The sequence below is a fragment of the Notothenia rossii genome, assembly GCF_949606895.1.
Source record: "Notothenia rossii genome assembly, chromosome: 1".
NCBI classification, from domain to species: Eukaryota; Metazoa; Chordata; class Actinopteri; order Perciformes; family Nototheniidae; genus Notothenia; species Notothenia rossii.
Window position 1 is genome coordinate 82,030,644 of NC_136912.1, and position 21,966 is coordinate 82,052,609.

At 40.4% G+C, this 21,966-nt stretch overlaps 1 protein-coding gene across 2 annotated transcripts in view; it reads right to left on the minus strand.

Moving 5' to 3' along the window:
* Window positions 1–214: 214 nt before the first annotated feature.
* The window catches only part of tsc22d2 (TSC22 domain family 2), a 39,795-nt gene continuing 18,043 nt past the window's right edge, over window positions 215–21,966 (minus strand). The window contains exons 2-4 of one of the 2 annotated variants that reach the window (XM_079653520.1): window positions 19,424–19,495; window positions 3,047–3,098; window positions 215–2,590 (exon numbers count right to left, since the gene is read on the minus strand). In XM_079653520.1, coding sequence (XP_079509646.1) covers window positions 2,291–2,590; window positions 3,047–3,098; window positions 19,424–19,495 — 424 coding nt within the window. In that variant the 3' untranslated portion in view covers window positions 215–2,290. The remainder of the gene's footprint in view (window positions 2,591–3,046; window positions 3,099–19,423; window positions 19,496–21,966) is intronic. The other variant, XM_079653521.1, reaches the window with a different exon arrangement.

Genomic DNA, 21,966 nt, shown 5'->3' on the forward strand with positions numbered 1-21,966 from the left:
ATATTTTTGATGTCACTTTCTCCAGCAAATGTATTTATTTTACTTGTTGATGGTTTACCATGTAAAAAAAATTAAATGTTTGTGAAAGCGAAAGATAATTTTCTTTGAATAAAAGGAACATTTTCAGTATTTTGTAAGCCTATGTCTGTAATCGTATTCTTGGCATGTGTTTGAAGGTTTTACCTGGTAGGCGAATAAAAGAAGCATGAAGACATTCTCTTAATAAAACAGTAATTTTATTTTTGACTGAAAACTAAAATTGTTTGAACAGCACATTACAAGGGCATTGTTAAGATATTTTCTCCAAGGCTCAGTGATCACTTTCATACAGTACACTTGGCATGTACACTGCATCTCCTTCAAATGAAAGGAAAAAATATATAAAGAGAAAAGAAATAAGCCTGTTTGCAAAAAAAACTAAAGGAAATCAAAGAGCACGTCCCATAGAAAGATGACTGATTGTACAATTACCAAGCATTTTGGTTTGGTTCTAAGCCACAGAGAAAGAAACCGACTCGCCTGACGACAGCAGGCGACGGCACAGGAGGCACAAAAGACGTGACACGTACAGGACATCCCATAATATGCTCACACACAATCAACTGCGTTCCAGCTTTAAAGTGTGAAATACTCAATAGTTTCCATTGTTGCTATTTTTTTTGCAGATATTGTTGCTATTTTTTAAATCTTTGTAAGCAAAGTGCACACTACAATCGAGATCTAAATGCTGCATTCATTAAATACATTAAAATCTGCAATGTAACAAAACCTTTTCTCTGCGTCTGCATAACAGCATTAACACGAAAAAAGAAAAAAAAAGAAAGGCTCCTTTTCTGACTACTGTTTTGTGCACAAGGCCCTGACAAACACCTTGCCATCATTTTTTCTTTCCCTCACTGACTTACTCCACCCATTGTTCCCTTTCTCTTTCATAAATCCTTCCACAATCGTTCACAGACTGACAGCTTGACATAAAATAAGAGTGCTGGATAAAACACGAGGTAAGAAAGTGGTTTGATTATAGATCATGCAGAACATGCAGAACGGCAGCAAAACAAATAGAGGGAAGGAGAGTGTAGGGAAAAAAAAGTGTGCATTTATATATATATATATAAAAGAAAAAAAAGAAAAGAAAAAAGACTTGCACAGCTTTGCGTCTTTGGTTATAAAGTAGGTCGAACAATTTTTTTCACAGCTTTTTATACCCAACCAAACCCTCAAATTATTTTTAGTTTTGACAAAGTCTAGAAAAAAAGTAAATTAATAGTTTTCTTTATCGAAACATCCCATCACATCTTAACAACAGGTGTTCTCCTGTACAAACCCTCCTTGCTCTTAATACTTTATACTTTACAAAATATACATTCAAACCTGGATTTCACCTAATGTAAGCTTGGCTTTAGTGTTAGCATTATTTCATGAGAAATGTTCTATGATGGAAATTATTGCCTACTTATTGAGATCTACATTTTGCAAAAGGCTACCCAATTCAATACCTGACAGATTCTAAAATACCAAAAAGAAAGATTTTTTTTGTTTGTTAATAAGTATCTCCAAGACATTGTCCATTTACATTATGAAAATAGCAGCCCTGAAATAAATAAATGCAAATACTAAAACTGAACTATGGAAAAAGTATAATGATTCATGTCAAAGTATGGTGGCTCTGAGAAAGCAACACAAGCTTTTGTTGCAGCATATAAGAAGCCAAGGCTCTCGACTCGACCCACTGAAGCCGAAGCACACGCCGGCTTCCCCCCCCCGCTCAGGGAGGACGAATCGTCTCCCCAGCTTCTCCGTCGGCTCTGTGGCCTCTTCCAGCCCATGAGTGATGTTTGGTTGGGGATACTGGGAGGACAGTCCCTGCTGGAGCCTCATCACTGCGCTGCCCCGCCCTCTTTTATCACTTGTTGCCCCAACAAATCTCTCCCCGTGCCGTTTGACCCCATCCTCTTGCCCAAGAACAGTATGCAGTTTTATGGTGTGCACCGCCTCCCCTGCTTCTTCTTCTTCTTCTACAGCTTTGCAGGGATAGAATAAGACTTTAAGGGGTGGTTAATGTCTTAATAACAGGAAGCCCAGTGACGGCAAGGTGCACACATTGAAGCATGGCTCTTGGTGGCAAATAAAAGATGTTGCTGTTGTTGATTTTTACTCAAATGGAGCATATTGAACACAGAGGCGAGACTTTTGCCTTAATGAAGCTAAGGGGACGGTAGCAGTTGTTGTCATTTCTAACAGGATCTTCCACTCCTGTCCATGGGAGGTGTGTTAACTAGGGGAGATTGGATCACGCCGAGGTGATGTTGGGCTGCTGAGGGATGCTCTGGCTTGCATCGTGGTGCGCTAAGGGGTTGTTGTTGTTGTTGTTGTTGACGAGCGGGTGTTGCTGCTGCAGGGGCGGCGACGTGCTGCCGGACGTGTTGAGCTGACTGGAGAGCTGGCCCAGCTGATCCGTGTTGGCCAGCGACTTCAGCACGGCGTTCTCCCGCTCCAACATCGAGTTCCTCTCGTACAGCTCCTTGATCTGCTCCTTCAACACCTCCACTTCCTCGCGAACAGCATACATCAGGTGGCTCTTCACCAAGTCCTGAAAGGGAGAGGGAGGATAAAAGGGGAACTAAATTTAGCACACAATCATGCAGAGTTCATCCTCTAACAATGACATATCATAAATGAAAGTGGAAAAGTGTGATCTCTTTTTGGCAACATCTGCAGTGTGCTAAAATATCTTTGTTACGTGTGTGTGGGGGGAGGGGGGGAAATCACCTGTCAATCAAACTGGTGGTGAATTCTAAGTAATGTATTGTGTTTTTCTAGACTGCAGAAAGCTGGTTGTTCAGAACAGTAATTACGGAAGCATTAGGAACCTAATACCTGCTATAACAATAAATGTGCCACAGATTAGTTTTATGCGTATCGTTTAATGAGTCATCTAGAGATTGGCACAGAAACCAATCAAGTGAAACAGGTCACTGTTCAAGCTGTCAGACAGTGCGTCACTTAACCATATGTGTTGTAACTTTTACAGCTGTGTAAAACTCACCATTGCTTGTTCAATCTTGTTATCGATGGCAACTATGCTGGCACCGGATGCACTGTAGAGAGAAAGAACGACAGTTGTTACAAGATACCAATCTCATGTCTATCACAAACTTTAGATAGGCATCAGGTATCTTTCACATCCACCGACAGACATTATCTGTTCCATTGAGGGCCAAAGGTTACCTCAGAGGATTTCACTGGGACTTCAGAAGGAAACAAATCACATTTCCTGATGAATGAATCAACCATCACATTTTTCCAGAGAATGAGGAACAGATATGAGATTAAACCAAGAGATCAAAAAAAAGTCATACTATTTTTCGTGCACTTTAGAAAAAGAATAACCCACATTTAGAGACCTCTGTGTGGTCTGAACAAAGTTCTTAAAATTGGCTAAAAGTAAAAAAAATAATTACATTTAAATACTGCTTCCCAACGTGGGACCTCCCGCCCAACTATTTCCGTACTGAAATGTCTGCATTTAGCCTTCACCCTGACACGAGAATACAGATATTGTTGTCGACAACAAAGAATCCCACCTGTTATCTGACCAATGTGAAGTTGTGAGTCAATTGGAAACACACTCATTGGACAAGGTGTACATTTCCATTAAGATTTTGGTACCTCCCATGTCATCTTTCTTCAATAAAAACAGGTGTTCAACTCATGCAGTCAAGAGTGTGTCATGTATGAATCAGTGTAATCGCACATTGGAAGAAATTAAATCCACACCTTTAACCAAAAATACTTCCGTTTAGAAACAGAGCCTGATAACAATGCCGCTGGAGATTGTTGAAATATTGACTATTGACATTTCAGCGGTAAGCGGTGGTATCAGCTTGCATCTGTGCAGGACTCCTCCGCAGTGAAAGCAGATCCCAGACAGGCAGTGTGTCTCGTCTCCTGCAGGACGTGTGTTTCGGGTGCGGCTGCTGTCTCCAGCCAGCGACCCGTTTGTCTCTTAAATCTCATTTTTCTCCAGTCAACAACCACATTTTATCGTGGTTTAGCAAAAATGTTAAGCCTCTACGCCGCTGCATCCCGCTCCGTTAGAACGTTTCCTAAAACACACTTCAGAGCAGCGCAACATTGTCCAGCCCCTCCCCCTATAGCGAGAGCAACAAAGACAAAACGCACTACTTCAGAAAAAAACTAAAGATTGTCAACTTACTGCCAAGCCAAAGATTAGCGTACAACAAAAGCGATGCACAGTTTCACTTTTAACCTCCCGGGGAGACAGCAAACCCAAACTCTGTTTATCCTTCTCTACAGATAAGGCTGTGGTAAACATCTGCTGTTTCGATGGGAGGAAACCCGGAGACTGACGCGATCACTCCGCTAGACGGAGCTCTGAACGAGGCTGGGACACCACAGGGAACATCATGTGAAAATTGAGTTTATTTGTGATAAACCCATGGTATACCAAAGAGAAATAACCGCATTTTTACTATAACTAGTCAAAATGCAGAAAACCTGTTTCCTTAAATCAAGCCATCCTATACTCAGACGGTATAACTGGGTACTATGAATATGGAGAAAGCATGTCTCCGTGTCCGAAACATCCTTTATCCACAAACGTCATGGAAGCTGACAGGGAAATTGGCTAAATATTCACTTTTTGTGACATTAATATGTAACGTACGAGATGGGTAGAGCTTTAAAACGACAAAAACACCCAACTGGGAAATTCGTCAAAACCATTAAGTAACCCAAGAGAGTTATATATACAAGTATACAGTAATATTATTCCATTAAATAGGTAAACATCACAAGGAGCTCCAAAATGGACTCGTGGGCAGCCCGGGGGGGGGGGGGCTGCCCACGACGCGCTGTAGCCTACGTGCACCTCATCATGCACGCTGGAGTCTATTTTGGAGGTCCTTGTGATGTTTTGGGAACAATGTTCACCTATTTAATTGAATAATATTATAAATGTATATATAACTCACTCGGGGGTAGACCTGCATGCCGAACAGATGATAGCAAAACACTCCAAACATGCGGGGCATAAAGCGAGAGCAGATTAGATTACAACCATGTCAGTTACATTGGTACAGGGGGAGTTTTCCACAACGTTTTCAGATTGAATAACTATTATATTGCTCAGACATCTAAATAACATACTCAGATATTTAAGGATAAACATAAGCAAACGCAGAGACCATAAGAAGTACAAAAAGACTGTTACGAGGAGAGGAGAGGACAGTAAACTAAAGCGATAGAACACAACTTGTATAAAGTCAGTTACCTGGCGCTCCTGGCTCGGTAAGGCACGAACCGCCCTGAATATGTCGGTGAAGTTACCGGAGAGCAGGGTAGTCGGTAGTTCATTATGCAGCTCATGTTTTTCTGTTTTCCCAAACTTTCTGTCAAACTGCTATACAACTCCACTGAGTGTCAACACACGAGTGCTTCTTGTTTGCATTGAGCGGAGTGTGTATTACAACTCTGGCCAGTCACATGGAGCGAACGCAAAAGGGGCGGAGTCCAGCCTCCCTCCTTACAATTACTCACTTTATTTTACTGATGGGAGAATCTAAACTAATGACAGTATTCAATGATTCTGTCTGCCAGCAAATATACAGTGCAAGCCCAGACATACATGAGACTTTATTCAAAGGAAAAACGTTAGTTAAAAAGGAGTGTGTTTAGCATACACTGGAAGAAGTCAGGTTGTTCCTTTTTGTTTGTTTGTTTGTTTATGTTAAAGTTGAAACTTGTCAAACCAGAGTTGGAAGCATTTGCAAACAAATGAGCAATTAAAAAAAAAAAACTTAATCTCACTAGCCTTTTATTTCAATAATGTTTTTCTACATGTTGACTGTTCAGTGCACTTGTAATGCATCTCTTTCCATGGTTATATAGACTAATTTATTCCCTTTTTTTAAATGCATGTCACAAGAGTTTTACAGCCCAACCTGGATAAACCCACCAATTTAAGTCATAGGTTCAGTAGTGTGTAGAGAAAAAACTAGATGCAACACCAAATTCCCTTGGACAAAGCTAACAAGCAAAAAGCTTCAGTGTGGTCTTTGACTTGGATCTTAAGATTTAGGCTCATGCATCTTACGAAATCTGCGTTTTATCACCTGAAAATGTTGCTAAAGTTCAACCATTTCACTCAGTGATTGACACAGAGGGATAAATGCACTCTTTTATATTGAGCTGGCTGGATTCCTGTACTGCTCTCTATCTGGTCTACCTAAAACAGACCCACTCCTGTTTTTAAGTCCATAGATTGGTTTCCTGTCAGTTTCCATGTCGATTTTTGAAATCTTTAACTGGTTTTCAAAGCTCTGGTTGTTAAAGCGGCTTGTAAGTCTCACATGCTTACAGTGTTTGGTCCTGTGCGGCCCCTCAGGTCTTCTGGCACCAGTATGTCACTTATTCCAAAGTGCAAGACTTAAAAATGTTGGCCAGTCAGCTTTTAGTTTTAATGCTCAGAGCTGCTGGAAGCATTGAAGCCCGGCCTTTACATGTTTTCTTTATTCATTTAAAATCGTAATTAAAACTATCATCCTATTTTATTGTATTTAAGTTCTATAATTGTATTCTATGTTATTGCTATTTATTATGTTCTTTATAATATACGCTGTTTTAGTATTTATAATGTTTAAAGGGTTTAAACATGTTCTATTAAACTGTTGAATTGTTATTGTCTTTTCATTTGTTTTTTGCTTGCCAGTCATGCATGAGGCAGTTTCAACCGTACTAACCTGTTTGTTTGCAATCATTAAATCAAAGTTTATTTTTCAAACAGGAACAACAGATTGCCAATATTTCTATAGTCTTCTTTCTCTCTCGATAAGAAGCAAAGAATGAAACATGAGGCAAATAAGATTCCAAAAATATCAGCTGGTTTGTCTACTGAATTTCTATTGTTTTAAAACTGGCATCTACATTTAGATGTGAATGTATAGCATGAGACATTCACATTGATCTGATGACAGCAACGTGAATGAATTGCATTCCACAACAAGCGACTTGCTGACAACACACCAAGGCGAACCTCCTTTTGAACTCAGCATTTAACCACTTGAGCCCCAAGCCTGTTTTTCAGGTCTCAGGCTCGAAAATGACATTCCCAGAACAAATCACTATATCTTCAATTCTAAAAAGGGTTAAATTGATCGGTCCAAAAGAAAACAATTACTTATAGTGAAAACCACCATTCAATGATGGGATAGTAGACAAAAAGCTTTAGGAATCTAAACTATAACATATAATAAGTACCATGTATCAAGATTGATGCAAAACAAGTGAAATTTGACCTTTTTAGAGAGGTTTAGAAGAAAAAACCCACTTCTGGGGTCATTTGGGTGTATTTGCCATGTCTCTGGAACCCATCGGTCGATTTTGGTGATTGACACAGCTTTTGAACCGTCAGAGCCAATAGAATCGAGGGGAAGTTTCTAAAATTTTGAACAGAAAAGAGCAAAGATAAGACGTATTTGCCATTTTGGCTCCGTAAAGCCAAGTTGTGTGTTGTCTGGTTTTGCCTTCGCTGCCGCGAGTTTTGGTCGCACAGTGTTGATACTTACCAGAGGTGGGGACTCGAGTCACATGACTTGACTCGAGTCAGACTCGAGTCCCATATTTTTTTACTTGAGACTTGCTTGACTAACATTGATAAAAGACTTGACTTGGACTTGGTATTCATGACTTGAGACTTGACTTAAGCTTGAGACAGATGACTTGAAAGGACTTGACTGTTTAAAATTAAATATTTGCGTTTGTTTTTTTAATGGGATATTACGTTAGTTTTTTTCGAAAAACGTGATTATAATGCCATGCGCGCAAACCTGGCAACCCACTAGACGGCAGGAGTGTCAGTTAACATGGCAGCGGCTAGCTTTACCCCAAAAATAGTTAAATTTGGATTCAAGGATTATTTTGTCGATGACGCTAATAAGAAGAGAACAGCGGTATGCAGGGTCTGCAGCATAAAGATCAGTGACAGGACCACCACAACATCCAACTTCATTCGTCACTCCCAAAAAAAACCACAGAGAAAGGTAGGCTACGTGACTGTGTTGTGTTAGCTAGAAAGCTAACGTTACATTTAAGCTACGTTAGACTTGGTTTCAAATCGATTAAGCAAAGAGAAGACAAAACGGGGTAAATGAACACTAGAACCGCCAAAGGATTCATTATGACTAACCCTGATACTGACGGGCTGTCAGGAGAGAGAGAGAGGAAAAGAGATGCCTCGTTTATTTCCCCTGTGTTATTATCAGAAGTTACTGGAAACTTTTTAATAATGTAGTTCATCTACTTTTAGTAGTTTGTTTAAATCTTTTAATTATGTTGTTTTTGTTTGTAGAAGTGCATCATTCCTTGATTTATTGTAAAATGAATCTGAACTTTTTGATGTGTTATGATGATAAACTGAAGCCATTTCTAAATTACCCAATTAACTGAGTTTTAAATCGCCCTACTTAGTTTATTAGGAAATTATGAAGAGGAACAAATTAAATGGTTTGGAAATTATCTGTGTAGGTGCTGACGCTGTTGGCGGTTCTAGTGTTAACAGAAATTTAAATTAAATATCTGTAATGGCAAATGCCATATGATTTTCTTACCTGGAATTCTGCCTTTTTGAACAGACTTTTTGAGTCCTAGATATATTGTCTACGGTTCTGGGGTTAATATGAATCTAATATGATTGTCATCGGTCTAAATTAGATTTCAAATGATTAACTGTGTATGTAATGAAGATCAGTGTGGGTTGAATCCATTTTCATAACCACTGTCTTTTAACTGATTTAAATGCGGAAACTGGGCTTATTCATCAGAATTTCGTATGACTTGACTTGACTTGACTTGCTTGACCTGAGCAATGACTTGACTTGACTTGCTTGACTCTCACCGCAGTGACTTGGGACTTGCTTGATACTTGGAGGTCAAGACTTGAGACTTGCTCATGACATGCACATGTAGGACTTACTCCCACCTCTGATACTTACACCATTGGAATCTGTGGAATCTCAGCTTTCATATGATATCTGTTATTATGTTTGTGCAGATTCGATGAAGTCTACAATATTTCTACCGTGAGTTATGTGCTAAGTGCGTTAGCACTATTTCCCTTAGTGCTAATTCAGACGCTCGGCGTTAGAGTTGTGTTTTGTTTCGGTAAAAATGGTTCATATCGTCTGATAGCTGAGTTTCTTCCTGTTAAGTGGGTATGACACATTATAGGTTGTTAAATGTTAAGAAGCCCTGAGACACAGTTTTGTGGAAAAAAAGCAGGCTATGTGGCTTAACAGGTTAAACATCCGGTACACTGAAAGAGAGGATTTCACAAGCATTAGCTGGAATGCGTTTTTGTCAATAACAGAACAGGGAGGGACTTACAGGTCGGATCAAAGTAGCTTGTAAAGTGACTCGAGATGTGGCCTGAAGGAGTTACGAGCAGTGTTTGCGGGACAAGAAACAAATATGTTGTCAGTCAGTGTCCAAGAAAAATAAAGCCAACTGTACATCTTATTCAAAAAGGAAGACATGTGGTGGTTTATATAAGGACTGCTTGCTGTGTTAACCTCAACATGGGCCTTCCCCGCAGACTGCAGCAGAGACACATGCACTCACACACCCCCAAACAAAGTCTCCAGAACCACAAGGCAGCAAATTCCAACTGTGGACACCTCCGGCCCCGGGGGCAGCGCCTCTAAACCGAGACATCTGTGTCATAGTCACCATCACGCTGTGAACACTCAGTCAAGTTCTTCAATGCTTTCAAAACAGTCCCGTTTTTTGGTTTTACACAGACTGAAGTGACCCTTTCCAACACCGGCATGTTCCCTGTTTGACAATGAGCCGTGAATTCTGTACACACAAAATGCAACTGTTGAGAGAGAAAACGTCATTTATGAATCTTTATCTATTCTATGTATCAAAATATTGTCTCCTCCATGACTCTGGGTGCCTCACAAGATGTCTTAAAAAATCTGAAATCTGATGTGTTCTCCACTGAGGCACAGATGCACCGGCACACGTCCCTGTGACAAAGCACTGGTATGCTTTGTCACACTCACTGTAGGTGGGACAGCTGAGTCAATTAGACCTCAGCCCTTCAGTGATAACCCCCACATCCCTCACTGCCTTGGTAATTGTATTTCATAACAATGGCTGGAGGGGGGGGGGCTGTAACAACAGAGAATTGCACTCACTTTCAGACGCAGAGAGCTGCTTTGTAGCCTAGCTCATGCCATTTGTTTTAAACAAAGCAGTTCAGCGGCTACGCCAGATGAGGTCGGTAGAGGCTCCAACTAGCTCGGAAACAAAGCTTCATTGAAAAAGCAGAGAGCAGCTTCAGGCAAGAGAATCATGTTAAATCTTGTTTATCCTAGATTATCTCAAACAAGTAATTGTCATGGGAGAAATAAACAACAAGCTTATTTTTTGGGAGGACATTTTACAAAGCTGTCCTTTCGTTATATCTGTTAAAGAGAGTCATTAAATGTCCACAGGCATACAGTCTGTATGACCCTTGTTTGATTGACTGTTCATAGTTGTGGATGTAGAAAGTGAAACTTGATATTTTTATTCTGCAGGGTCAGGAGTAATGCTTTACATAAAAAAAGAAATGTGACATGTTTTGTAAAAAGTTTGAGAGAACTGAAAGTGGGCTTTCTATTAGACTTACTGTAGAGGTTAAAACCACTGCACACAAATAATGATCAGAGAGAGCGTTCTCTGATAACAAAATCTGTATTTTTTCAGGAGGGCGTTCTCTACAGGGCAGAGCCCATCGTGTTTACCCAGCTAGTTAAATAAATTAGATCATGACAGCACTTGATTTTGTTTTTCCATGAAAAGCTCACTATAAAAAACAAAACACAAATCTAACATTTCTCGTGAAGTGTTCCCTTTAGAAATATAACTCTGTTCAGTGCTATTTTTTTCAATCAAAAACTTAACATCTAGGGCAGTGGTTCTCAAATGGGGGTACGCGGACCCCTAGGGGTACATTGGGGTACTGCAGGGGGTACGTGAGATTTATTTTATGTTAATAGAGAAAAAACAACATAAGTAATGCATTTAAACAAACTACTAATAGTAGATTAACTACTTTATTCAAAAGTTTAGTGATTCTGGATAATAAAATGGGAAAAGTAAACTGGGTGCTCTCTTTTCCTCTCCCTCTCCTGACAGCCCGTCAGTCTCGTGCAGCTCGCTGAACCTGTAATAAGTGACCCAACAGAAAAGAATACATATATTTCTAGTTTAGCTAGTTCCATAGTAGATGAACTAGCTAAGTGTATTAGGTCTAACTCTTAGTGCATTTTGCTCCGCTCAACGGTCCGTCCCAGCGGGGGATCTTTGATCTGGAAGAGCTGCGTGTTCTCCGTTAGCAGCAGCTGATCTGATCTCTGATCTCTCTCGCGTCCTGTTATACTTCACTCGCGTTTATGTCCAAATCTATCAGATCTAGCTAGTTCTAGTTAATTATATATGACCGCCTGCTTATCAAAGGACCTAAGCAATAAGCATTGCTTGGCAACGCCTTGTGGCTGCAAAGTATAGCGCAGCATTATGCATATGTTTATATGAGGGGTCAAAATCCCATGCTCATAAAATGCTCATATCTTTTTTTCTCTTCATTCCCCACGCCCCCAAAATAAATAAATAAATATACACATTTTAGGAAAAGTAACGAAATTTGAGCAGTGTGGGTTTTATATTAACAGAATTACACATTTCAAAAGGCGAAGTGTAATAACTGCAGTTGCCTCCCTGTCGGAATGACAAAGATCCTCAGTGAAGCTCAAGCCCATGTTTCCCACTACATTGTAAGTACAACTTATTAAAAAGATCAATTCAAGGCAACTAATGTCGTCTTAGTGTTATTGCATGATGTTAAAATTGGTTTGCCATGAATTTAGTGATGGATTGTAAACATTAGAAATGTATCATTTAAGTGTTTCTCAGTTACAATGTTGTTGTTTTAATCAATCAGACACAGATGGTGCAGCACTTTACTGTACCTCTAGGCATATTTTCCCTAACAAATTGTTTTTTTACGCTGATCCAGGGGGTACTTGGCTGAATTCTTTTGATTTCTTTTGGTTTGAGAACCACTGATCTAGGGTGTACACATTTTTGCCGTTCAATCTTGCCATATAAAACTACTGAGATCTTATATTTTACTTACTGTCGGTGCTAGTAAAATTATATTTTGCATAGTGTGAAACTAGGAACCTAAAGGCCATTAACACCCTAGTCAGGATTCAAACGAATCACCTGACACCTGAGAAAAGACCTAATTATAGTCTCACGATACATGAGGCAGTGTTTCCGCCAGACCAGGGCTGAGAGAGCGTCCACCCCGAGGGGGGGGGGGTATTTTGACTTGAGCCGTCCCTTATAGATAGGCCTACTGTGTTTTTACGTTAGTGAGCCAGATTTCTTTGCTCGGCTCTCTTAAAGCGCCGGCTGTTTCGGCTCCCAAACGGCTCTTCATGTTACCACAATTAACCACGGAGCCTCAGTTTCACCGCTGCGAGGCTCTGGTGCTTCGATCTTCAATACTCCGAAAATAATCCCACCAGACTCATTTGCCCCTCCAACAGAGGGATGTCCTTGTCCTTTTTCCTTTTCGTCATTTCAAGCGATAAAAACTCTCGATCTTCTCTCGAATTATTAATATTTTTTGGACGCCCTCGACTCACGTTCAGGGCTGAATAAGGACGTCAAATGACGGCAAGACGCCCCCCTGGCGGAAACGCTGACATGAGGAATACTTTAAATTCCCCGTACAGAGCGAAATTTGCATGTTGCGCTGAAATAGTCACAACACAAAGCATTTGAACTTTTAACAAATTATGTGAACTGGAAAGCTTCAAACAATGGTGACAATTGCAGGATGCTGGAGGTATATTAATGCGCTTCTGAACATTTTTCAGAGGCTGTATTGTCGGGACGTGTCCTCTACATGAAGGGTGACACAATAGAGACTAAACAAAATATGTCAGACCTTTGAGACCTCTTGTCTGGAGATTGAGGTTGTATTTGTCCAGCACTAACTCAGAGCCATGAATAGGTGTGTCTGCTGCCACCAAGCTTCCTGGTAAACAAACCAGAGGAACTGTCCCACGCGGCTCCTTGACTGTTACGCAATCCCAGACCCTACGGACCGCACTCAAAGCCCACCAGCCTTTCCTCCTTCGAGACATGGACATTTATAGGAAACCATGAAGTGGATGAACCGGACGTCAGAGAGCATGAGAAAGAATCAAAACCCTCAGGGGCTTAATAAAGGCAACGATAAGATCTGAAATCATGACACAGCGGATCATCGTCGTTCATTTAAAATGTCTCATGGAAGGCTTAATTATTTCAGCTTTTTTAAGAGGCTCAAATTTCTGCCAGCAGGGATGTTTGTTAGTTGTTGCCGAGCCACCCTTACAGCACCCGAAGAAATTATAAATCCCAAAGTCTCACAGTAATGGGACCATCAAACTACATCTGCAAACCCAGTGGGGGATCCAGGGCAAGGGTCCACAGGCCTTAAATAATCACCGCCTAAAACCAGATCATCAGCATGCACCATGTGCCTCCATATCACATTTCACTACTTTTTCCTTCCCCTCCCAGAGTGATTTGGGCCTTGGCAACTTGTTTGGCTTAATGTAGATTAAGACCCCCACTGGAATGTGTTAAAAGTAATAGTGTAACTGCTGAGGCTTTAATGGGAAAATCCTGGCACCTGACTGTTAACGAGCCTCTGTATTCAGCAGAGCATTTATCACAGGATCAAGGACTTAGCCTCATTTGGGCATCTTCTCTGAAGTGAAGCGTCTGGGTCAGAGTAATGTCATTAGGCACTATGCTGCAAAAACACTAGGCCTAAAGCATGACTGAGTCGTTGTCTTTCACACTTTCTGGCTATTGCAAAGCTCGACTTGACATTACACACAGACGCAGCTGGGAAGTTATCATAAAGATACAAATAGAGTTTGAGACCAGAAGGTCAACTTTTTGAAATTGAAATGGAGTTGGAGGTGCCATGCGAAACTGGCTCCCCTTCTTCATCAACTATGCATGTGCGTAATAGTGCAGTGTTTGACTGCAGGCCGGAGGGGATGTTAATGGCGAACAGTAGATGCCTGTGGGTATATTAGGTATCTCCCAGGTGTGAATTCCTCTAACTAACTGAGAGTGAAGTAAGAGGATGCTGAAAGAGGCATGTGTGGTCAGCAAACCTTTCCTGGTTATATAAAAAAGGTAAAAAGACGGCAAAGTTTCTGAAGATGAATTGACAGGATGCATGTTACATCATATTTTTACCGATTACGTGACAGACCTCATGTCTGTCACGTAAGCGGTAAAAATATGATATGATGTAATTGATCAATTTCTCCCTGAATTTAAAAGAAAAGCCTCCTTAAGTCGGTCAGAGCTTTGCATAATGTCAAGTCACATCATGTCCTTTAAAGCTCAGCAGTTAGTGATTTTGCCAGAGGGGGGGTGGGGGGAGTGGGCCTCCCGTATAACCGCTGAGTAATCCGTTCAAAATGATGTACTTACTGTTGTGTGTGCTTTTAAGAAAGACCCAAAAATTGAATTGGTTTAGGTTCTCTGAGGTTATGAGCCTAGGCCTGTTAGCAATTACAGAATGTTTTTGTGAGTCTGTTTTCCATTGGTATTGAGGAAAGGGGACTCTAATTGAGTCCATCACAAGCAAAATACCCATATTAGGTTAATATTCATTAACAGACGTTGAATAAACACATTGTTCTGAAAGCAGCTTCATTTGAAAAACCAAGTTCACTCGAGTACTTTTCTATCAGTGAATCTGCAGCTTTCCCACGTTCAGCTTTCCGCCTCCTCGTCCCAATAATGCCATGCTTGCTTCCCTGTCGTAAATAGTGGCCGTGTACCTGGCCTGGATCAAATAACTCTCCGAAGTTGAGCTTGGGGCCACTGATCAAGTGTGCTCAGTCGGAATATAAATCTGCCTTTTCTTTATTCTCCGTAATCATAAAGTAGATTATGGGCCGAGGGCAGTAAAAGGGCTGCTGCTGCTTTAGTTTGGGCCAATCACAGAATCACAGTGATTTCATTCAGCAGACAACAAATTGCTTTCCTGGAATGTTTACAAATGCAGAGTGTAACTTAAAATTCAGTTAGGGCTGATATACTTAATCCATTGCTTGTGGAGTCATTTACAAGAGGCATGTGGCATTGTAAAGATAAAGAGTTGCGTTTTGATGATAACTTGGTAGAAACTTTCCCACTGATGGCAAAAAGAAGTGAAGTGATGGCAAGCTGCCCAGTTGAGGTTTTACATTTTTCACAAAGCAATCATTTCCAGGAATGCTCCTGTATCCCCTCAAACTGTTTATGTGCAATCCTTTCTTCACTTCAAACAAGTCTAACCTTGCAGTAAAGCTGGCGCATGACAAAGGGTGGTGGAATGAGGCGACTCGTCAGCTTTACGTGTGATTAGTTGAACGTTTTGAATAAAGCTGCAGTTAGTCACAGAGCCCGCAGGCAAACATGAGTTGGATGGGAAACAAAAAAAAGCGTTAAATCTTTTGCCAGCCGCGGCACCACAAAGTTGCTCAACTGCTACTGTTGTTTTCATGTTCACCTCTCATATAGACCGGCTCACTTTGAAAGAGTCATTTGGACGTTGGTTCAACACAATGCCATGAAAGTGCTTTTGAAACCACATCTACTGACTCATGACAGTTACATCTCATTCATTTAATTATGTTTGTTTAGTTAAAAACCGCTGTCACAAACCAGGAGATATTAGATAAACTAGGATATTCCCATGGTCTCTTATCACGCAGTGTACGGTAATATATCAATTATATAAATGCTTATTTCTATTTGATCACAACTCTGAAATAAAACAATCCCAAAAAAGAAACTGTACTGCTGCTTAATCCAATATAAACCACTGAAACAAATTTAAAATACATTAGCATCAGTACCTTTTGACAGTGTTAGTTATTTGAAGCCATGCCAAACATAACATTTGATCATACTATTTAGATGAGATCAGTTTAGTCAAAGGAAGTATCAGGGGCTCAAAAGTGACTTATTAGTCAAATACAAATGATAATTTTGGGGAAATATGACCGTAAGAATCATAGTCCTTGGAGTTGACCTGAAAATTGTTGCCATAGCGTTTTTTGATTGGGCATACTTACAGTGGGGCAAAAAACGATTTAGTCAGCCACCAATTGTGCAAGTTCTCCCACTTAAAAAGATGAGGCCTGTAATTTTCATCCGAGGTATACCTCAACTATGAGAGACAAAATGAAAAGAAAAAAGAAAATCCAGAAAACCACATTGTCTGATTTTTAAAGAATTTATTTGCAAATGATGGTGGAAAATAAGTATTTGGTCAATAACAAAAGTTCATCTCAATACTTTGTTATATACCCTTTGTTGGCAATGACAGAGGTCAAACGTTTTCTGTAAGTCTTCACAAGGTTTTCACACACTGTTGCTGGTATTTTGGCCCATTCCTCCATGCAGATCTCCTCGAGAGCAGTGATGTTTTGGGGCTGTCACTGGGCAACACAGACTTTCAACTCCCTCCAAAGATTTTCTATGGGGTTGAGATCTGGAGACTGGCTAGGCCACTCCAGAACCTTGAAATGCTTCTTACGAAGCCACTCTTTCGTTGCCCGGGCGGTGTGTTTGGGATCATTGTCATGCTGAAAGACCCAGCCACGTTTCATCTTCAATGCCCTTGCTGATGGAAGGAGGTTGTCAGTCGATCTCATGATACATGGCACCATTCATTCTTTCCTTTACACGGATCAGTCGTCCTGGTCCCTTTGCAGAAAAACAGCCCCAAAGCATGATGTTTCCACCCCCATGTTTCACAGCAGGTATGGTGTCCTTTGGATGCAACTCAGCATTCTTTCTCCTCCAAACACGTCTAGTTGAGTTTTTACCAAAAAGTTATATTTTGGTTTCATCTGACCATATGACATTCTCCCAATCCTCTTCTGGATCATCTAAATGCTCTCTAGCAAACTTCAGACGGGCCTGGACATGTACTGGCTTAAGCAGGGGGACACGTCTGGCACTGCAGGATTTGAGTCCCTGGCGGCGTAGTGTGTTACTGATGGTAGCCTTTGTTACTTTGGTCCCAGCAGGTCATTGACTAGGTCCCCCCGTGTGGTTCTGGGATTTTTGCTCATCGTTCTTGTGATCATTTTGACCCCACGGGGTGAGATCTTGCGTGAAGCCCCAGATCGAGGGAGATTATCAGTGGTCTTGTATGTCTTCCATTTTCGAATAATTGCTCCCACAGTTGATTTCTTCACACCAAGCTGCTTACCCATTGCAGATTCAGTCTTCCCAGCCTGGTGCAGGTCTACAATTTTGTTTCTGGTGTCCTTTGACAGCTCTTTGGTCTTGGCCATAGTGGAGTTTGGAGTGTGACTGTTTGAGGTTGTGGACAGGTGTCTTTTATACTTATAACGAGTTCAAACAGGTGCCATTAATACAGTTAACAAGTGGAGGACAGAGGAGGCTCTTAAAGAAGAAGTTACAGGTCTGTGAGAGCCAGAAATCTTGTTTGTTTGTAGGTGACCAAATACTTATTTTACACCATAATTTGCAAATAAATTCTTTAAAAATCAGACAATGGGATTTTCTCTCATTTTTTCTCTCATAGTTGAGGTGTACCTAGGATGAAAATTACAGGCCTCTCATCTTTTTAAGTGGGAGAACTTGCAAAATTGATGGCTGACTAAATACTTTTTTGCCCCACTGTATACAAGTTCATGACTTGACAGGCCAACAACAAACCTAAAATTCCACCATAAATCATTAGTTTGTTTGCCTCTGTTTGTTGGTTGCCAATTAAATATCCATGGTAGAGAGTTAGGACTCCAATCAGCCTCCATGAGAAATTACATGGGAATCAAACGTGGTAGTGACTAATGCAAACCACACATTAATCATGGACATATTTATTTTCAAGTGAAAAACCAACAGGGTGTTACCCTATAGTACTGTCGCTACTCAACAGGTTATCACATGTTTTACAATAATGAACAATCAATTAGTAACGCAACTTAACGTCTATGAGATTAGGAAACTTTGGTTGTTTTTTTTTGTGCCAAAGTACACAGTATGATCTGTGTTAAAAGCAAACTCAGACATGTCAAAAAAGTGCTCCATATTTCTTAGCAGGAAGGATGTCAAAGAAGACTAACAGAGCACTTAAAAATAAAGAAATTCTGTTCTTCAAAAGCCTGGATGGCAGTGGGTAGTACTGAGAAGTAAGTTTACGAAGAACCAAAGTATGTATTTAAAGTTCTTTATAAATTACTGATCATACAAAAAGGAGAAATGCATACGATAATTTCTTAAATCTTTAAATAATTTTTTGACCAATTGTTGCAGATTTATCATCACCTTACGTTTACTTGACAAATAGTATTCCAGTTCCCTGACTCAATAAAGTTATTACTGACTAGCTTATCATCGGAGAATAAAAACGGACTTCAGAGAATATGACGTAATACAACACAACCTCTGTCATGTTCTCTCACTGTGATATGCTATTTGCAGCACTGAAATCCCCTTGGCGCTGCGCTGCACACGTCATCGGGGCACGAGAAACCCGAGCACCGAATCCTCGTGACGGGCCACGCGCTCAAAGTGTCACAGAGACTGTGGCCGGACGCTTCCGACAGTGCCATACTCTAACCATGCATTTCACATATAAGAGATATCATTATTCATTTCTTTTGAATGCAACGATGAAGCTGCTGACATCAGAATGTTTTTCCATTACCTAGTCTTCATGTGATAAGTTTTATAGCACATTTTTTCCTCTGGCATTTTATCCTTGAAATTAGCATGACGTACACATTAGAATATAATGAAACACTTCTGTTTTATTTAAACTTTTTATTACTTTAACAAAGTCTATCACTTATTTTCCATTGACATTTAGTGTTTCCTTATCTAAGGCTTGTCCATCACAAGGGGAAATCAAAATCCTAAACTTGAAATGAAGTGTACTGTTCTAAATCAAATCAAATGTGTCAAGTGAGTATACAAAAAAATGTGGCTCTGAAGAATTCAACTGCAATCAGGTTGGAACTTGGAACACGAGGTGTCAAAACAGGTCGAATTACAACATCACTTGTATAAAACAAAAATGCGAAACAAATCCAACTAGTCAGGAAATGGATGTCTCACCCTTTTGACAGTGGTTACTGATGGGTTTTCAGAAAAATGACACTCCAAAACTACATAAACAGCTCAGTCAACATAGACATTTTGTTGCAAGGTGCACAGGGATCAGGGTTCAGGGTTCAAGGGGTGCAGGTCTGGTTTAGCCAGGCAGGCTAGGCCACACACACACACGTAAACACACCCGAGCTCATACCTATCGTTGACAGGCTTTGACCCTCGTAATCTGTTAGGCCGGAAAGCCTGGTAGAAAGCAGTGGACGGGTTCCTGCATTTTAATGGGGGAGGAAACAGAGACAAGAGAAACATGAGTAAAGGTAGCAAAACAAGTACGCGAGGAGAGAGACACATGAGGGAGAGAGGCGTGTTTGACAGAAGAAGAGATGTGAGTGAGAGAAGAGGAGGATGCTGAACCGCTCCGAGGTCAGAGGAAATGATGATACAGATTGGCCGGCTCTTTGCAGAAAAATTACACAATGAAGCAATTCCATGCAAATAAGGGAATATTTTTCCAAGTCTTAAAACATTATCATACAGAATCTCTGAGTAGTTTTATTACTGTCACTTTCAAATAAATCCTGTTTATTGTCGTTTGAAATGGTATTACAAAAAACGTGTTGAAATCACTTGTCTCCGCAAACTGCCTACACATTTAACTGATTTTACGAACCTAACATTCCCTATCCGCTATTAACATTCATGAATGTACTACTACTCTTCAACTACTTGGTCAGACTGATTTGTAGAATAGAAAGTGAACTCCAGACAGTGGCGGTTATACTGAGCGGAGATACAATTACGAACCACATCAAATATTTATTAGCATTCAGGTAATTGCTAGCACAGGATGTTAATGATATAACCTGACAACAAATCTCAGTCCTGGATATCCGTGTTTATGGACACTCCAATGAGCATGACTAGAAAAATACAGCTCTGTTTGTTTTAAGCGAATATGTTGGTATAGTATGGTTTGGATCATTCTAGTTAGGCTGTCTCTTCAACTACACCCACCGCAGCATTGTTCAAACAGAAGTATTCTTCTTCTTCATTTTTAAGATCTCTTTTTTATTCATTTGTTACAAAATATTAGTATTAAAATTATTATAAAGTATTTCACTAAGTGTATAGTGTATAGTTTTGAAACACTTCAGATCGAATAAGGGAACACATTATATAAATATATGGTATTAACTCAGTTTTGGTGCACAATTTAAGTTTAAGCGCCTGCAAGAAGTTAGATTTCAGATATTTTCAGCATGTATTACTGCGAGCATCTTGAAGCCATCAAAATAAGTAATGACATTTGAACCACTCGCCTTTTAATGCTTTGATTAGACTAAATTAGACTAAAAGCTTTTCATTCGACTGAAAAATAGAGCACGCATTTCAAACCTAAACAACTTTATGGTCACTCCAATGGCGACACACAACAAACAGGGCAACAGTTTGAGGAATCATGTAACAGCTAACACATTGGACCAATGCACGCTCCTGGTGGGTTCAAGTTCATGTCAGTAGCCCGTCTGTCTGCTCTGCACCCTAACTGTTAAACTGTGTATGAAAGGCTTGTCCTACTATAAGAGCAGGGGTGGTCTACAAAACAGTTAAGTGGACAGTTACACTTTATAAGAGGCCCTGCAGGACTGATAAACAAAAGCGGGCTAAAGGAATTTACAAGACTAGAAAAGCAGGTTTAACCATCCACTACTGTATTGGTGACTGTCGCGAGTGATTTACAGCCCAGATTCCATATCGGAGCCTATGAAAGATTTATCAGCGCCACTCCCCACCTCAGCAGCTCGGAGCTGCTCGTGCACTGGTGAGGTATTTAGATACTGCTGTAAGTTTAAAGACCTCACAACAACTTTATCTTCAACACAGCTGTCAGCTCTCGAGCGAGCCAAAATACCTGGTGTTATTGGGACAGGAGAAGAATATTCTATGCATGATGAGTTCATCAGGCAGAGAGGAGACAAACTAAATATCTGAAGAGAGGTTGAGAGAAAAGCAGCAATTTAAAATAATGGAAATGGAGACAAGCAAAAGGCTTGGTGTGTCACCGCCAGTGTTGGGCAAGTTACTTTTAAAAAGTAACTAGTAATAGTTATAGTTACTGCTCTCAAAAAAGTAACTAATTACTTTATTAGTTGCTACATTTTAAAAGTAACAAGTTACTTTACTTTAAAAATAATAACAATAAAAATAAAAGTTTTTGTGTTGTTTTTTGCTGACTAGTTCTCTGAAGGCAACAGACTCAACCGTTGCGATGGGCAGCATGTCCTCAACAACATACCTGGCAATCAATCTGTTTAGTTGACTCTGGGTGACATGCGGCGATTTAAAAAAAATTGTTTTTTGGCTGTTTAGATGGTGTTGCGCCATCTGGGTCACTGCCGGTAGTTGAGACGGTGGGGTCTTTGGCGACTAGTTGTATTGCCCCATGTACATTACTTAGGTGCTTCAGGAGATTGGCATTGCTGTTTTTCGATGTGGACAATGCTTTCTGTCCTGCACACAGTTTACCGTAAGATTTTTTGCGTCCTTTATCCCCACAAATTGAAAATAGTGGTTATATTTCCAAGTTGCAAATGCGCTGCTGCTCTCGCTGGTACTTGCATCTGCCATTGTGTGTGTGTGTGTGTGTGTGTGTGTGTGTGTGTGTGTGTGTGTGTGTGTGTGTGTGTGTGTGTGTGTGTGTGTGTGTGTGTGTGTGTGTGTGTGTGTGTGTGTGTGTGT